This window comes from Nothobranchius furzeri, chromosome 8, assembly GCF_043380555.1.
Source record: "Nothobranchius furzeri strain GRZ-AD chromosome 8, NfurGRZ-RIMD1, whole genome shotgun sequence".
Classification (NCBI taxonomy): domain Eukaryota; kingdom Metazoa; phylum Chordata; class Actinopteri; order Cyprinodontiformes; family Nothobranchiidae; genus Nothobranchius; species Nothobranchius furzeri.
The window spans coordinates 40,739,497-40,755,213 of NC_091748.1; the positions used below are offsets into that span (position 1 = coordinate 40,739,497).

The following is a 15,717-nucleotide window of genomic DNA, read 5'->3' on the forward strand; positions in this document are numbered from 1 at the left end:
CTAAACCCACCTTGCCTGCTGGTGGTGGTCGGAGGGACCGGTGGCGCCTGTATTTGTCAGGCCTCACCTCTGTCAATGAACTCCAGGGCAGCTGTGGCTACATCGTAGCTCATCCCCACCAGTGTGTGAATGGGTGAATGACTGATTGTTCTGTAAAGCACCTTGAGGGGTTGTAGAACCCCGAGAAGGCCTAAGAATACAGGTCATTTACCATTTAAATAAATGCTCCTCAAGAGAAAATAAACAGCCAAGTTTGCTGGTTCTGGAAAGAAACTAAAATATTTAGCTGAAAGAATAAAACAAATAAATCTCGATAATAATAATAATAATAATAATAATAATAATAATAATAATAATAGAGCTGTTCAGTGGTTAGAGCTTTTGCCTTGTAGCGAGAAGGTCCTGGGTTCGCCTCCCGGCCTGGGATCTCTCTGCATGGAGTTTGCGTGTTCTCCCTGTGCATGCGTGGGTTCTCTCCGGGTTCTCCGGCTTCCTCCCACAGTCCAAAAACATGACTGTTAGGTTAATTGGTCTGTCTAAATTGTCCTTAGGTGTGAGTGTGTGAGCATGATTGTTTGTCCTGTGTGTCTCTGTGTTGCCCTGCGATTGACTGGCTCTCTGTCCAGGGTGTACCCCACCTGATTGCCCATTGACCGCTGGGGATAGGCACCAGCCCCCGCGACCCTACATGGACAAGCGGGTTTGGACAATGGATGGATGGATGGATAATAATAATAATAATAATAATAATAAAATAAATAATAATAATAATCATCATCATCATCATCATCGTCGTCTTCCTCCGCTTGTCCGGGTCCGGATCGCGGGGGCAGCATCCCAACAAGGGAACTCCAGACTGTCCTCTCCCCGGCCACCTCCACCAGCTCCTCCGGCAGGACCCCAAGGCGTTCCCGGACCAGATTGGAGATGTAACCTCTCCAATGTGTCCTGGGTCGACTCGGGGGCCTTCTGCCGGCAGGACATGCCCGAAACACCTCCCCGGGGAGGCGTCCAGGAGGCATCCTGACCAGATGCCCAAACCACCTCAACTGGCTCCTTTCGATCCGGAGGAGCAGCGGTTCTACTCCGAGTCCCTCCCGAATGTCCGAGCTCCTCACCCTATCTCTAAGGCTGAGCCCGGCCACCCTACGGAGGAAACTCATTTCGGCCGCTTGTATCCGCGATCTCGTTCTTTCGGTCATTACCCAAAGCTCATGACCATAGGTGAGGATTGGGACGTAGATCGACCGGTAAATCGAGAGCCTGGCTTTCTGGCTCAGCTCCCTCTTCCCCACGACAGATCGGCTCAGCGTCCGCATCGCTGCAGACGACGAACCAATTTGCCTGTCGATCGACAGGCGGATAATAATAATAATAATAATAATAATAATAATAATAATAATAATAATAATAACTTCTGGAATAGTTTTAATGAATTAGTATTATACAAAAACACTACACTACAAAAACAGAACTGGAACTACATTAACAAAGCTTGTTTAATGCTGACAGTGAAATGTGGATGCCTGCACCCAGCTCTGCTGTCACATGACTGCTTTGTTTAACTGGTTGTCGGCGGAAGGAAATGTCTCCACCAAGATGACCATCTCTGTGACATTCACTCCTCCACACAGACATCATTATGCCTCACAGCCCCTCAAATAAAGAGGTTCTGGAAAACATTGCCGGACTTCCAACATTTTTTCTACTAAAACTTTCTAAATACACACACACACACACACACACACACACATATACGTATATATATTTTTTTTTCTTGCTTAAAAATAAGGAAAGTAGTTGCGTATCAGTAAATGTGGACTTTCAATCCTTGACAGAATGATCATCGTCTTTGTTTCCTCTCTGCTGGGTGAGTATCACATTGCTATATTTTACACATCTTCAAATTGGCATTTCTGAGCAGACGAATAAACAGCTTCCAAGAAGCATTTTGCTGTCAGTGATAAAGACCCGGAGCCAGGCTCTTTGCTTGTATTCCATGCAGATATCAGTCAGACGGTGTACAGGGTTATAAATTCAACTAAACTGCTATGCTGCAACTTGGCCTTCCAGACAGTGCAGAAAAAAATTTAAATGATGCACACCAGCCAGAATCTGAATAAGGCTAATGGAAATGATTTGGACAGGCCTGCCAAATTTCCGTGTCGTTCTTTCCATCCTTGACAGCTTTGAGTTATGTGTCAAAACTTTCTGATCATCGTAGCGCCGTGTTACTCTGCTGAGTGTGGGTGTCTGGCAGGAAAATACAGCAAATATGTGTACATTCCTTGTGCTCCCATGGGGAGCATAACGGTCTAAACAGCCTCATTAAGGAATGGGAAGCTCAGCTCTCTGACATGCTGTGTGTAACGGTGCTGTGTGTGTGTGTGTGTGTGTGTGTGTGTGTGTGTGTGTGTGTGTGTGTGTGTGTGTGTGTGTGTGTGTGTGTGTAAGGTAAAAAGGAGCTCAGATGGGCTTCAAAGTGATGTCTTGGCAAAGCGAGGGATTGTTGTGTCTTACAGCCCTTTGATGCACCCATCTCTCATGCAAAGAAAGCCTCTTTTAAACGTTACTTGATTGTGTAATCCTAAAATCTGATCTGGCATTTTGCCATGTGAGAACAATCTGGGCTTCCCCCTGAGGGCATGCGAAACCAGAGCTGCTGTAGATCATCAGCAGATTTGTTTGTGTGCTTCTCTGAGTTTCAGGTGTGGCTGCACTCAGTCTCCATGTCGCTGACCCAGAAGGTATGAGAGAAGCTAAACACACAAAAACAACACAAATGCAACATTTCTGACACACATTACAAGATTATAATGAATGTTTGCTGCTTCCGCAGAGCCTTTTGTGTCTGTGTGGCCTCCAGGATCAAAAGTGTACCCGGGAGAGTATGTGTTGCTGCAGTGCAGAGTGGAGTCTAACTCCACTGTTCCATGGACCTACAGCTGGTACAGGAACATAGAAAACACAACTCTAGCCCTGAATCTCAGACCTTGGGTCTCTGGTGACAGCTTCTCCATCAGAGCAATAACAAGAGAGGATGCAGGCAACTACTGGTGCAGAGCAGAGCAGAGGGAGAGCAACACCACCACTGAAGTGAAGGTTGTACTCCATGTGTCAGGTGAGCAGAGGCAGATGCTACCCCTGCATGGTGGCTTCAGGTTTCTCCCACCTGCTCATCAGAACACACATAGCTGTATTAGACTGGCTGCTGCAAAATAACGCACCAACCAGTAAAAGGAACTGTCAACCATTTAACTTCATTTTCTGTATGAAAGCTATAGACAATTATGTTGAAGGGCCTCTGTTCAGAGAAATAGTATTTAAATCCAGTTTGATAGATGAGCTAACGGTTAGTCAGCGCACAGCTAAGACATGAGAAGATTGTTGCTTTCTCCAGACTCTAGTGTTGCAAGGTTAATACATTTTTAATAAAACTTCACTTTGTTGGTCTAACACAATACTGGTGAAATGTTCAGGTTATTAACGAGTAAATGTGACCAGCAGCAGCACTTTGGTGCATCCCATAGTGATAAAATGATAAATGACTGCACTTCTATAGCACCTTTCAGAGTCAGAAGACTCCAAAGTGCTTTACACTGTATAATCCATCCATTCACACACATTCACACTCTGGTGGTGATGAGCTACAACGTAGCCACAGCTGCCCCAGGGCACACTGCCAGAGGTGAGGCTACCAAGTACGGGCACTACCAGTCCTTCCAAACACCACCAGGAGGCAAGGTGGGTTTAGTGTCATGCCCAAGGACACAAAGGCAGCATTCTTCACCGGGAGCTGGGATCGACTCTACAACCCTTCGAGTACTGGACAACCCACTCTACCTCCTGAGCTACTGCTGCTGCTAGACAAGTCGTATGAGATTTTTCTTAGTTTTTCTGCTGAAATAACAGTGTAATGGAAATCTGACAGCAGTATAAACATTTACATGACAAAGTTTTCATGATTCATTCTGTAATTTAACATATTGGAGCTGTTTTAAGATGACAGCAGTACTATGGAGTTGGGTCCATTCCAACTGCGTTGATAAGCTGAAATGTTTATCACACTGTTTGTAGTCCTGGCAACATTTTGCACTTTCAAGACCAGCATCACAACCATCCATTACTGTTGCAGTGATGTCATAAAACGTATTGTGAGGGTCTGCTGGGAACCTCTGCCAGAGTCACCTGTCAGAAGGATCTTTAATTCCCACCTCCGACAGAACTTCTAAAATGTTCCGGGAGAAGCGGGGGACATTGAGTCCGAACGGGCCCTGTTCCGTGCCTCCATTGTTGAGGTGGCTGACCAGAGCTGTGGCCGCAGGGTTGTTGGTGCCTGTCGTGGTGGCAACCCCCGAACCCGCTGGTGGACACCGGCAGTTAGGGATGCACACGTTCCGCTGCTGTTTCTTACCAGTATCAGCTGATGGAGGGCTCTAGTTTCGCTGTGCCGTTCATGTCAGCGGACACGGTAGGGTCGGGGAGGAGGGCGGGGCATGACGCTTAGCCTGGCGGGTAGGCAAGCAAAGCCTGGCAGGCCGCCAGGCTTATAAAGCACTGGGGGAAAGCGTGGGGTACAGGCACGTGGGGCAGAGGGTGCTTGAGCACCTGCTCCTTTGTCCGAAGTGCTCAAAGTGCCCTTTTTCTGGTCGTTCGTCAGATTTTACCGCACAAAACTGTTATACTGTGATACAAATCGGGCACTAGGACCATGCGGAGGCAGCCGCCTCAAGCTGAAGGCTATTTTCCCTTAAGCCGGGCGTACACTGTGCGACTTTTTCACTCGCAGCACTCAGCTTCAGCTCAAACTGTACGACTTCCTCGCAGAGCAGATCTCACGAGTCATGTGCTCACACTGTACGTCTGGTAGCAACACGTCGGCCCTAAAAATGTGCTAAAAATAGCAGTTTTTACTCAACACGTCAGACTTTTTTGTCTTGCCTGTTGTCCTTCGGGAGTGCTGCAGGAGGACACACAGGGATTTATGGGGGTTGGATGAGGAAACGAAATAAAGAAAGTAAATCTGTGTTTTGTGATCAGTTTAATTTGACATGAACACGACAAACACGCTTTCTTGACAATCTTTGTGAGTAAAAAAAACGTGTAGAAACAAAAACGCACAGCGTGTGTTATTAGGGAAATAGCGAGCGACCGGCCGGCGTTGATGCAGGATCGCGCGCGCATGCGCCGTGAGCGGTTCTGATACTTTTTGGATCGTAGCTGCTCGCAGCTGCTCGCAGCGCCGCTTCAACAGTGCGATACCCTCACGAGGGACGAGCGAAATATTAAACACACCAGAAGTCCCTGCGACCTCACGACTGCTGATCGGCGGCTGGTCACGTGGTGTTAATCGCCTCTCGTAACCCCCTGTACACTACACGACCGCTCGGCGCAAAACTCGCCCCGATGTCGTGGATTCTCACACGACTGGAAAATCGGCTCAAAAAAGTGAAAAAGTCGCACAGTGTACGCCCGGCTTTAGACCCACCTACAAGCTCACAGATTGGCTCTGCCGCATCATACTAACGTGTGATTGGTTGTTCCTGCTGTCGCTCTACCTTGTAGCCATGGAGACGACAGACCGGTGTTATGCCTGCGGGCAGGAGTCTGCGTTCATCTAACTCAGTGGTTCCCAAACTTATTTAGCCGCGCACCCCCTTCTATGTCCCGACCATGTTGACGCACCCCCCAGCCCCACATCACATATATATATATCAAACATCACGCTAAACCAGGGGTCGGCAACCTGTTCCCATCAAAGAGCCATTATTACCCGTCTCCCACAGTAAAGAAAACACCGCAGCAGCCGCAGCGTTGTGGGCGGGGCCTACCCTCAGACAGCAGAGAGCTGCTCACAACAGGTGACAGCAGCCGGTACCGGTCGCTCGTGTACGTCAAAGTTATCTTTCATAAGAAGATAATCAATAAAAGGATTTATATAAAGTGGATCCAGAAGTTGTAGCCCGTCTCTGCCGACAATATTTAGATATTTTTCACCCTGTTGGTGGTTTTACTGAGCAGGTGCCACTTTTGTCACACGTTTCTTTTTAAAACATGTTTAGACTGTTCAGAATACAAATCCAGGCTCTGTCACGTTTGATTGTTGTAATTAAACTTTGTAGGTGGGGAAGGTCAGAAAAGGATCCGATCATTTTGTTTTTCCCTCATTTACAGCGACGGAGATAACGGCGCAGTGCGCCTGGCTCTGGTGGTAATCAAGTTTAATTTGTAACAATTTTCACAAGAAAACAGAACAGTTAAAAGCAGGGCTTGTGTTGACCGGACAGTTCCCGTATTTGACCGTTTATTTTGACGGAGAAAGAATAGAAAGAATTACCCTGACGCATGCAGACGAACTGACATTTTATTCGTTACGCACATCGCAGATGTAGCTAAATCACTCAAGAAAAGATTTCCTTCTGAACATCTGATCTGGACACCGCTCAGTCAGCGCGTACATAAGGTACACAGCGAGCTGAAGATGTGGAGAGGGGCTTGGAGCGCATCGCAGAACCAGAGCGCATGCGGGAAGATTCCTTCCACTGAAGCAAGAGTTTTCCAAACCCGGTCTCTCAGAGAGACTTGTCACTTAGAAAATGTTCCCTGATGATGAAACTTTGGCTGAATTGTGCTTGTTCCTGTCTCCAATGTGGCGTCTGAGGAGAATCCCAGAATCTCACATCGTCTTCAGCTCATAAAGCGCATATGATTACGCACAAGCGTGACGCGTCAACCCGGTCACACAGTAGACCGGGTTGGACCTGTTCAGGTTCACGCAGACAATCTTTACATTTAGAATTAGCTTACAGATGTAAAGTTAATGCAGTAAAATATAAAGCATTTTATTTAAATATCCATTCATTATTTTACAAGCACAGAGAGCCGCATCAGATGGATGGAAGAGCCGCATGCGGCTCCGGAGCTGTGGATTGCCGACCCCTGAGCTAGGGCATGTGCGGAGGACACACACACACACACACACACACACACACACACACACACAAGCAAAATATACTTGTTTTCAATTACGTTTATTGGGTCCACTTACATTTTCTATGGCCCACCCACAAATGAGTTTCTGGCTACGCTAATGGTGACTTTTGACAGACTTCTCTGAGCTCTGCAGCCATTACACTTTTCACCTCGCGCACCCCCTAGCGGCACCACACTTTGGGAATCCCTGATCTAACTGTAAGTTTTTTTCTGCCTTCTTCACGTCAGCTGGATAGATTTTAATATCAGAGCTTTTGTTTACGTGCGTTTGAGATGGTGGTTAGTGTGTGTGGAGCAGAGTCAGGTAGCTGCATGTCTGGGACAGAAAATGAGACATGAGACCTCCTGAAGTGTTGGAAGAAACTCACAAAGAATCACGGATGTTTCTCACTCTAGATTCTCCGGGTCATAACTTCTGAATTACTAATCAAATAAAAAAATTCAAACGGGTTCTAAAAGTACATAAAACGAGATTTCCAATGAGGTATTACATGATGTAATTCATGTTCCTCCAAAAATCGCTATTGGAAGGAAACCAGCTTTGCAGCGTCACTGAACGAAACGAGCGAACGGGAGAGCGAGAACTGAAAGGAGGAGATGATCTGATCATCTTCATCAGCAGCTTTTATAAAGTTATGGAAACGTCACAAATAAAATCCACCTGGTTGGTCAGGTGTCCCAGAAGGCTGTTTCTGTAGATGGAGACATGAGGAGGGACAGATTAAAGTCACACTGGTTTTTATTTGAACACTTATCTGTTTACTAAATTATTCAGCTTCATTTTGAAGCTCCTGTTTAGTAATAAATGTAAAGAAAATTCAAATCTGTTTTTTTTATTTAAGCTGCAGTTTTATAGACTTTAATAAACATAAACACTAAATACAAACCAGACACTGAAAGCTGACGTTGTTCTGAAAAAAGGAGCAGAGTTGCAAACATTTTGCACTTAAATTACAATTTTAAAGCCACAAAACAAACAAATACCAGTTATATTTATGGTCATAAGAGGGTTAACCGTGACAAATGTTCCGCCTCCCACAAAGAGATGGTAAAAGTGAATGTGAGCATAATTATATACGTTTTATTACTTTATTATGTATTTTTTATTATTGACTATTACTCCAAAGAGTTCAGATGAAGGCAACTGGACTTCTTTGGTTTCTTTAAAACGTTTCACTTCTCCTCTGAGGAGCTTTGTCAGTTCTAACTGGAATATGGGCGAGTCAAGCTCATAAACTGTAGCTGTCTGTTGTTATTTAAAGAGCAGAAACTACTCTGAGTACCCCGCCTCTCCATCTCCTGATGAGTCGTTAGCCTCTATTGATGGTGAGTCATCGTGTTGATTAGATGCAGGAAGGTGTGACCTAGACTGAAACTGAATGAGATTCAAAGCTGCATCATAGGTTCTGGAAAGGTGAAATCTAAGCCCCGCCCTAATTTAAAGTGGGGTTTTCACTTTTTTTACATAGATAGCTTTTACTCCTCTCCCCATCTATCTTCTCTGTCCGGAATGTGGACTTTGTCATCTTCAAAGGTGTGTCCCTTGTCCTTCAGGTGAAGGTGGGCTGCAGAGTTTTGACCTGAAGAGGCGGCTCTCCTGTGTTGTGTTGTGTTCTTGTGTACTTGTTGTTTAGTTTCTCTAATGTAAACATCTGGACAGTGCTCCTACACTGGACTGCATAAACGACCCTGAGCTTCTGTTTGGGTGTTTTGTCTTCTGGATGGACCAGGTTCTGTCTGAGGGTGCTGTTGGGTTTAAAGTTTACCGGGATGTTGTGTTTGGAGAAGATTCTTCTAAGTTTCTCTGCAACTCCTGCCACGTATGTGATGATGGTGCCTTTGTGTAAACGGTGTTGTTGTTAGGTTGGTAGCAGAGCTCTCATGTTTAGTGTAAAGTTCAGTGAGATCATGGAATGGGATCAAGAATTTTCTACTGACAGGAAAAAGATCTCAGCTAACATAGCTGTAGATCACACTGATAACTCTCTGTGGTGTATTTATTTTACATTTATTTTTACTACCTCTTACTAAAGCTGTCTTTAGTAAGCACAAAATATCTTTGGTTGTACACCTGTGCAATAGCAATAAAGTATCTTGATTTCTGTTAAATGTACTTCCTGAATGAATGACATTTTCAGGCTAAAATAACAAAATGACAAATACAGACAGAAGGACGACTTCTTTCTTCTTTTATAATGCGTTGCATCACCACCTGGTATCAGAACAGGACTTAGTATTGGAAGAAAATCAAAAATGAAACAACTTGGACTCGGATCAGGGGCAAAAATGTGGTTGTAACATCTCTAGATATAAGTCAGCTTTAAAAACTAAAACTATTATTTATGAACTAACATTAACACTAATGAAAATAATTTATATATTTTTATTATGTTGTTTGAACCCAAGGGTCTCATTATCTGAATTTTCTAACTTGTTGGATTGCTCTATAAGTGCCCCCTTTTTTTTTACTTTGAGCCCCCGCCTCATCAAAGGTCTCTGCACGGCCCTGCTGGGGTACCAGGCCCTCTGATACGGGCTGTTAGGTCCCTGTATGACCGGTGTCACAGCTTGATCCACATTGCCGGCAGTAAGTCGAGCTCGTTCCTAGTGAGAGTTGGACTCCGCCAAGGCTGCCCTTTGTCACCGATTCTGTTCTGTAGACAGGATTTCTAGGAGCAGCCAAGGTGTTGAGGGCATCCGTTTTGGTGGCCTGATGATCGCTTCTCTGCTTTTTGCAGATGATGTGGTCCTGATGGCTTCAGCGGAACGTGATCTTCGGCTTTTGCTCAAGAGGTTTGCAGCCGAGTGTAAAGAGGCTGGAATGAGAATCAACTCCTCTAAATCTGAGACCATGGTCTTTATTTGGAAAAGGGTAGAATGCCTTCTCCGTGTCAGGGATGAGGTCCTGCCCCAAGTGGAGGAGTTTAAGTATCTCGGGGTCTTGTTCACAAGTGAGGGAAAGGGAGTGCAAGATTGATCGGTGGATTGGTGCTGCATCTGCAGTGATGCAGGAGTTGTACGAGTCTGTCTTGGTGAAGAGAGAGCAGAGCCAGAAAGAGAAGCCCTTGATTTACCGGTCGATCTACGTTTCTACCCTCACCTATGGGTAGTGACCAAAATAATGAGATTGAGGATACAAGCAGACAAAATGATTTTTCTCTGCACAGTGGCTGGGCTCTCCCTTAGAGATAGGGTGATGAGCTTGGTCATCCGGGAGGGGCCAGAGTAGATCTGCTGCTCCTCCACATTGAGAGGAGCCACTTGAGATTCTCGGGGATCTGGTTAGGATGCCTCCTGGACGCCTCCCTTGGGAGGTTTTCTGTGCACGTCCAACCAGCAGGAGACCTAGACCCAGGATACGGTGGAGGGACTATGTCTCTCACCTGGCCAGGGAACACCTTAGGATCCCCCCTGAAGAGCTAGCCCAAGTGGCTGAGGAGAGGAAAGTCTGGGTCTCTTGACTTAGGCTGCTGCCCCCGCGACTGAACTCTGGATAAGCAGAAGAAAATGGATGGATGGATGATGTTGTGAATCCATGACTCGCCCTAAAATATGGAGCAGCAACCCTGGTATCATTCTGCCTGAGTTCAAAGGCTATAATGGCTACCAAAGTTTAAAACCTGCAGAAAAAGGACCAATTGTGCATCCAACATACACATCAGATTGACCAAAATAGACTGCCCAGCCCAAAAAAAGTTCCTGCCAAATAAAAAGGTCACACAATCTAATATTTCATTGGAACACCTTTAGCTTTGATTACACACACATTTGCTGTGGCTTTGTTTTGATAAGCTTCTGCAATACCACAAGATTCATTTCCATCCAGTGTTGCATTAATGTTCACCAAGATCTTGCATTACTGATGGTAGAGTCTGACCGCTGCACAAAGCCCTCTCCAGCACATCCCAAAGATTGGACAGTTGGACAGCTCTTAACCCAGCTTTTGTCGTTTCTGCAATCTCCTCAGATGTTTTCTCTGCTTGATGCATGCCAATGATCTGACCCTTCGCTAACAGACTAACATCTTTTCCACAAGCACCCAGTCTGTCTTTCCACATGGTTGTTTAAGAAATGAGAAACAACTCATTGCACCAGTTGAGGTTAAATAACGTATTACCTGCTGAAAGTAATCATCCAATAGGGGGCTCGTATCTGTTTGCTTAGTAAGATCCAGATGGCAACTCTTTTTATTTTTTGGCCGGGCAGTGTAGATCTTAATTACAATTACCGTAAATCCTCTAACACAGGCCCGGGTCTGTATTTGACTCAAGCTAATCAAGCTCCAGGCCTTTATTGGAAGGAGGGCCAGTATTAGAGGCAGGCCTCTATTTCTATTTGAGCAAAATGAACTAATGGTTCGCTGGAGTTTTTGACAATTAAAATTGCGCCTACATTTTCAAAGTTAAACACATTTCTTTTAACAACGGTAGTTTCTGCTTCAGCCCCCCCACCCCCCCACCCCCACCCCCACCCCCCACCCCCTGCGCAGCGGCCGCTAACTCACTGATGCACCTGCAGCCTCTCGGAGTTCCTGCTGCTCTAAACATAAAAATAATTATTTCATTTTCTGTTCCTCACTTCTGATTACCTTCAATGGTGTCTGTTTGTTGCAACCAGCAGGTACAAAAACTAACTTGTTTTTATTTGACTATTTTTCTGTCCTGCCTGTTTATTATCTTCCTGCATCTCCTCTCAATCCTAAAGAGAAACTGCTACCTGGGTTCATATATATTCACCTCATGAGTTACCTTTGGACTGCAGTTCTAAAATATCTACCGACCGCAAAAACAGCGGAGTGCTCGCTGTTTGGCGGCCGCATCAGTGATCGGTGCGTCACCGGAGGACAAGGTGATGCGCCCCGCTCCACAGCAGCGAAACGCATCAGGCGCAAATAAAAGACAGAAAACATTAAAGGAAATGAACCGACATGAACGATCGCGTGTCAGTACCGACGCTCTGGCACAGCGCGTTGCCCCCCGAGCGCAGGAGCTTGTCACCTGCTGACAGCAGGCTGCTGTCTTTTCCGAGGGCTGCATCTTGCCGGTCATTATCACGTGACAGCGGCTAGTCGATGACAGGCATAAAAAGTCCCTACAGTGAAGTCGACTAGTTCATACAACCCCTACTGCTCCCCAGAGTGTTCTGCAGCATAATCAGCACGTTCTCTTTGTACTTGATATCAAATTTTCGCCTCCTCTTCGTCTCCGCACGGTTAAAGTTACCCTCGCGGTCTATCACTGGCAAATCAAAAGTGAGACGGATGACACAACCGCCCCCCGTACTTGCTTGTTACCACATTCCACCCGGCCACAATAAAAAACTGGCCATTATTCACCTCCGCCGACTCCGACACCGGCCAAAATATGATACCCGGCCGTTAATTGAATACAGGCCAATATTATAGGTTTTACGGTATATATATATATATATATATATATATATATGTGTGTGTGCTGTGGTTCAAATGAATAAATGTAGGTCTATTATTCAAACAGACTGAAAAAAGCTCTGCCGTTTTAAAATGAAATCGACCAAGCTCACTTTATTTCCTTCTCCCTCCTCAGATCAGCTCCCTCCCTCTCTAACTCTGACTCCCAACAGCAGACAGATCTTCAGCATGGAGCGCTTCACCCTGCAGTGCCCTGACAGCGTTAACTCCACAGGCTGGGGACTGAAACATTTTCTTCCAGGCCGTCTTGGACCTGAACCCAAGACCTGTTCACCACTAGAAGGAGCTGTTAGTGAAGGAGAATCAAAGCAATGTGTTTTTATTGCTGCCAGTGGAAACGGTGGTTTGTACTGGTGTGAAGGATCGCAGGGCCGCAGCAGTGCAGTCAACATTACAGTAAGCTGTGAGTCTCATTTTCTTTTACAGTGGTGTTATTCATTCTGGAGAGAAATCAACATGTTGGACGTTTGATCCACAGATGGGAACATCGTCCTGAAGGCTCCATCAACTCCTGTGTATGAAGGGTATGAAGTGGTTTTGTACTGCCAGTACAGGGGGGTCCACCAAATGGAAGCAATATTTTTTAAAGATGGAGAAGCAATAAATTCACCAAACAACAGCACAATTCTAACGATTAAGAATGTGACACAGAAGCATGAAGGCTTCTATTCGTGTGCATCTACGGACGGAAAGATGCAGAGTCCAGAGAGCTGGATATCAGTTTCACCCTACAGAGGTCTGTCAGGAGACTTGCTTTACATTTGTTCTTTATTTCAAATCCTCATGAATGAGTAACAGATCATAGTGTTGTGTTTTTTCAGGAAACTTCACATCCAAAGAAGAAACAGCAATAAGTGGTAAAATAAAGTAATTTATTTGGTTATCAGTCTTTGCCAGCTAATTTCAACAGAATGAAGATTCTTCAGTATGACATGGTTGTTTTATTGTAGCTGTCACTGTGTTAAAGGGATTTCTGTGCTTTTACGTTAAGTGCAGAATTCAGTGATTAGTATCTTACGTATTTAAAAAACACGCTAACGCTGACAAAGTAGTGAAAATACACAAACAGTGGATAAAAAAGGCTTTAGATTAAAATTAGTTCCTGTTGTATTTGCATACATCTATGAAAAAAACTACTTCAATCTCTGCCATCATTGAGAAATTTCAAAGTTATCAACAACAGGATTGCTGTGAAGACTCTGACACTAGTCAGTGACTCGATGCAGTCTGCAGGGCTCCTTATAGAAACTTTTTACATGACTGGCTTCATGAACTGACCTGTATTGGAATGTTTACTGTGGGAAGTTCCTTGTTGTGATTTGGCGCTTTATAAATAAACTGAATTGAACTGAATCTACAGCATTGCTTCAGTTCTATTAGAATATCATGCGTTAATTTACCCGAAAGCGATGCCTCGACATTTTAATTATGTAACCGTGGTGATGTAGATTTGTCGTCGTGGTGTCTTGACATTTGGGCTAACCTTAAAACAATTTAGCAAATAGTAGAATTTAAAATTAGAAACATTTAATCATTCAATGTTTTTTTCTAACATGGAGCTGTTCGTTATAGCCACATATCCAGTTTGGTCTCATCAAGTAAAAGTTTCAATTGAATTAAATTCAGTTTATTGATGTAGCACCAATTTACAGCGCGCCAGACTGGCATACAGACTCCTGCTTTTAGATAGTCACACTTTTAATCATAACAAAACCTAATCATGATATGTCTCCCTTACTGTGTTAAGTATGAACAGCTCTTTCACCATTTAAAACAGCGCTGTGACAGTATGTTTCATGTTGCTAACTGACCCTGGTCAAAGCTCCCACAATCTTTGTTCTCTCATTCAGGTTGGTGGAAATGGATCATTGTTCCATGTGTTGTGCTTCTGCTCCTGATTCCTCCATCGGCTTGGCTTGTTCAGCGCTTCAGGTACAACACAGCACCTGGAAACCCGTCTGCTTATAGGAACTCTGTCTGCTGTGAGCAAGTTGTTTCAAATTAACCTGAAATCACAAGAAATGATGCATGCTTTACTGATTACTGTGTTTTTTTTAGATACCAGATGTTTTGCCCTCAGAGCTGCTGGGTGTTTACTAAGGAAGCCATACCAGTGGTGCCAGCTCCTGCCACCAAGCAGGATGCGACAGAAGTGCAGTGGGACCTGTCCTGGATGGAGATGTCCAGTCTGTTGGACAAGCAGTTATGTCCTGGAACATAACGGATCACACTCCGCCAAAGTCACAGAAAACAGCTGATGTTAGATTTATAAAACACAAGTTTTTATTTCACGGTGGAAGGCTTAACAGAGGTAAATAAACATGGAGCTGAGATAAACGCACATGGATTTCATTTCTATTCAAATTAATTTTATATTGCTCATCTTTCCGTTTGAGGGCAATATTCACAGAACTGTAAACTAACTTCTCACCACAACAAAATGTACACAGAGAATGAATGAATGAATGAATGACACACTTTAACTTGTGATAACACTTATCTTTTGTTTCTCTGTGGTGTTGATGTTGGGATTGTCTGTTTTTTCTTCTGATGTTTATAATAATGTTTGAACTTTGCTGACAACTTTTCAGAGACAGTAAACACAGTTCTGAGCTCTGCTTAGAACTGAAGGTCTCATTTCAGTCCGTGGTGAAGTAAAAACCTGAACTAAAGGTAATGGACATTGTAAGAATCATTCAGATTTTTAGGAAAATAAATGGATTAATTCTCTAATAAATTAAAAATGCTTTTAAATGGTTCGGGAAGTGACTCAAGACTTGCACAGCTGACTCAAGTCTTCAGATGAAGGACTTGAGTCTCACTTTGCATCAGAAGTCTGCAGTAGGTCATTGTGTGCCTGCATTCATTTTCCCCCAAATACTTGAAACACAAGTTATAGTAAAAAAATGGGATGATGAACATATTAGTCAAGAAGTTTTTTTTAATTGTTAGTATTATTTTTGTTTCATACAATTTCAGTAGCAGAAATGAAATATGTATTATTTTCATCGTAATAATTGCAGCATTCTGACTAAATGTTTACAGCAGGATCAGATTTGAAGCTGCTTCTTTCTGCTCTCAACTCTTTCTTCAGAAGTGCAATCAGGACTTTATTGATTAATTGGCTAACATTGCAAGCTGATCTCTTCTAGCTTTTAGTTTCATTTCAACCAGGACATAGTTATCCTCTCGTCTGATTAAATTCAAACCAGTTAGACCGCCTTCTAAAAGACGACTGCTTCAGATCGTTCTTACCTTGATTTTCCGTCTTGCTG

At 44.2% G+C, this 15,717-nt stretch overlaps 1 protein-coding gene across 1 annotated transcript; it reads left to right on the forward strand.

Moving 5' to 3' along the window:
- Positions 1 to 1,625: 1,625 nt before the first annotated feature.
- LOC139071517 (limbic system-associated membrane protein-like) lies at positions 1,626 to 14,667 on the forward strand. Its single transcript, XM_070554046.1, has 8 exons — positions 1,626 to 1,870; positions 2,709 to 2,747; positions 2,840 to 3,121; positions 12,558 to 12,845; positions 12,921 to 13,178; positions 13,264 to 13,299; positions 14,293 to 14,374; positions 14,501 to 14,667. Exons 1-8 carry the CDS (start codon positions 1,840 to 1,842, stop codon positions 14,661 to 14,663), a joined length of 1,179 nt encoding a protein of 392 aa, XP_070410147.1. The 5' UTR covers positions 1,626 to 1,839; the 3' UTR covers positions 14,664 to 14,667.
- Positions 14,668 to 15,717: the final 1,050 nt, after the last annotated feature.